The following is a 2,792-nucleotide window of genomic DNA, read 5'->3' as shown; positions in this document are numbered from 1 at the left end:
CTGGAAGGTCAGGACACACGTGCCCCACTCCCACCTTTTAAAGATTTATTTATTTTATCTATGAGTGCCCTATCTGCATGTACACCTGCATGCCAGAAGAGGGCATCAGATCTCATTATAGATGGCTGTGAGCTACCATGTGGTTGCTGAGACTTGAACTCCGGACCTCTGGAAGAGTAGACAGTGTGTTCAACCACTGAGCCATCTCTCCAGACCCAGGGCACGCTCTTAACTGCTGAGCTCACTGTGCTCCAGCAGCTGATGAGGTCTGGGGGGGGGGGGGTTGTCGAAGTGCTCTGTTTTAGACTGAAACATGTATTTTTGCTTTTGTTGTAGTATGGAAGGGTTGAGAGTGACTGGACACTTGAGTTACCATGATGGAAAAACCCACGGTGCCACAGAAGAAGACTTCCGCCCTTGAACTGTGACCATCTGTTAGTAGTTTTGCATATTATAGTTACACTGTTCATGTGTTACCGAGTTGAGATTTCTCCTTGAGCCACAGAAACGTGCCAATGTCAAATGTCACCTGTAAACACGATAGTAATTGCTCACTGCACATCTCCCTGGGAAGATACCGATGACCAATGCCTTCCCTCAACCCGTCCATGTCCGGATGTCTGTTCCTTAGTAGGAGGTATGGTTTCCCAGCCAATGAGACGTCTATGCGCTGTGAGGGCTACCCGAGGAAATGCCATAGGTGGTGTGGCAGCTCATGGCATCCTCAGAGCAAGGCTTTTGTGCTAATGTCTGCTCAGGCGTTTTCCTCTCAGCCCTCTGAGTACTGGGTTCACAAACAGGTGCTGTCACACCTGGATGTGTTTTTGTCTTTTAATCAAAGTTTGGTCCCCTGGGCTTCTTTTCTCCATGCTTCTGTAGGTTCCTGAGCCCGTGCTAAGGTGAACCTGTGCCTTCTTGGCACCATGGTCCATCCCACTCCTCACCTAGTGTGTCTGCAAGGCTCAAGCTTATTGTCCCCACTGCCCTTTTGCACAACTGGCTGCTCGTGGCACTGCTGTGAGACTAGGGGTCCTGTGCCTTCTAGATTGTTGTACCCTCAAAGTCCACCACATGGTAGGCGTCAGTGTATGTTTACTGTGAGAATGCACATAGAACCATGCGCTCTATCTCCTTTTGGAAGCCAGGCCTGATTCTGGCAGCATGTCCCATGTTCCTCATGCTGTCCCTCCTGTCTGTGGGCATCTGCAGCACAGTGAGCTGCAAGAATGGTCTTATGTTGCTCTGGAAAGAACTCTTGATAAAATATGAACCACATGGAAGTGGCAGATCTGTACATTAAGTGTTAAATGCCAAATAAAGGGGTAGGTAGGGAGATAAACTCTAGATTTTGATCTTAGTCTACACCTTGTACCCCTCTCTCTCTCTCTCTCTCTCTCTCTCTCTCTCTCTCTGTCACTCTCTTGTGTGTGTGTGTGGGGGGGGGGGGAGTGGATGTTGAGACAGGGTTTCTCTGTGTAGCCTTGGCTGTCCTGAACTCACTTTGTATACCAAGTTGGCCTTGAACTCACAGAGCTCCACCTGCCTCTGCCTCCCCAAGCACTGGGATTGCAGGTGTGCCCTTCTCTTGAATGAGCTCCTGGTCAGGTAGCAGAATAATTCAGACAGTGTTTCCTTGTTTAGGAACTGTGAGTGAGACTTTGGTTTCCTGGTTGCAGTTGTTTTCGTCTCACTGAAGGAACTTGGGTCTCTTTAGGGTCCCAGGGAAGGCCATTATGCAAGCTCTCTCCATCAGAGACAGTCTAAGACATTTAACCGCTCGGAGGGCATTGTGATTCACCCTTTGACCCCATCCTCAGCGTAGGTCTGGGATAGACTTGCAGGTGCATTAGCTATCAAGGACTGCGGAGGGACAACATGAGTCCTGTGAGAAGGGAGATGCCTTTTCTGCCTGAGGCCACCTAAGACTTCACGTTCTTAAATTGAGAGTGGCTGCGTGATGCTTAGAGGGCATGGTGACGTCTTACACAAAAATCTGCTAAGCTTTCCATCATGCTCGGATAAAAAGAAAGGAAAGCTGGGTGTGGTGGTGCACACCTTTAATCCCAGCACTGTGGGGGTTGGGGGGGGGGAGAGGCAGGTGGATCATTGTGAGTTTGAGGCCAGCCTGGTCTACAAATGGAGACCAGGACAGCCAAGGCTACATAGAGAAGCCCTCTCCAAAAACAAAACAAACAAACAAACAAACAAAAAACAAACAAACAAAAAAAAAACAAACAAAAAAAACAAAAAAAAAAAAAAAAGAAGAAGAAGAAGAAGGAAGGAAGGACACACAGTTTTTGAAAATTGGAGGCCTAATACAGAGCCGGGTCTGCCATTCTCACTGACGTAACAGAACAGGAGATTGAGTTCTGCAATGACTTCTTTATACGCATAAAGGAAACCTGTAGTTCTTTCCCCTTGTCCATTCTTTGTTTAATTGCAGGGGTGTAATGCAGCAAGAGGGTCAGATTGTAACCAGGCAATTACCCGTTCTTCAAGACTCACTTACCCCAACACTAACCGATCATTTAAGGCACACGATGACCCAGCATTAGGAACATGCAAAGCTAATCTGCTACGCACAATCGACAAAGTAATACAATTGCTAATATTTGCATAATTGACTGCAACTGTTTAAAATGTTTAATTGGGTTGATCCAATGAGATTCAGCAAGTCACGTGCGAGTGGGTCTGAACAGAGCTAAGCAGAACTGGGAGCTTGAGATTGATGAACTTATTTTGCACATCTTCTGTTTTCACTCGTTTGTCAGACTTCCCCAGAACACAGGTGG

The 2,792-nt window shown here is 47.3% G+C and overlaps 1 protein-coding gene across 4 annotated transcripts in view; it reads left to right on the top strand.

Annotated features, from left to right (window-relative positions):
* Nucleotides 1–554, top strand: part of Bcat1 (branched chain amino acid transaminase 1) — a 76,530-nt gene extending 75,976 nt beyond the window's left edge. For all 4 annotated transcript variants that reach the window (XM_051155583.1, XM_051155582.1, XM_051155585.1 and 1 more), the window contains one exon: nucleotides 337–554. In XM_051155583.1, coding sequence (XP_051011540.1) covers nucleotides 337–378 — 42 coding nt within the window. In that variant the 3' untranslated portion in view covers nucleotides 379–554. The remainder of the gene's footprint in view (nucleotides 1–336) is intronic.
* Nucleotides 555–2,792: the final 2,238 nt, after the last annotated feature.

The sequence above is a fragment of the Acomys russatus genome, chromosome 13, assembly GCF_903995435.1.
Source record: "Acomys russatus chromosome 13, mAcoRus1.1, whole genome shotgun sequence".
Classification (NCBI taxonomy): Eukaryota; Metazoa; Chordata; class Mammalia; order Rodentia; family Muridae; genus Acomys; species Acomys russatus.
Note: the sequence above shows the minus strand (reverse complement) of the source record. Positions and strands in the feature narration are given on the sequence as shown.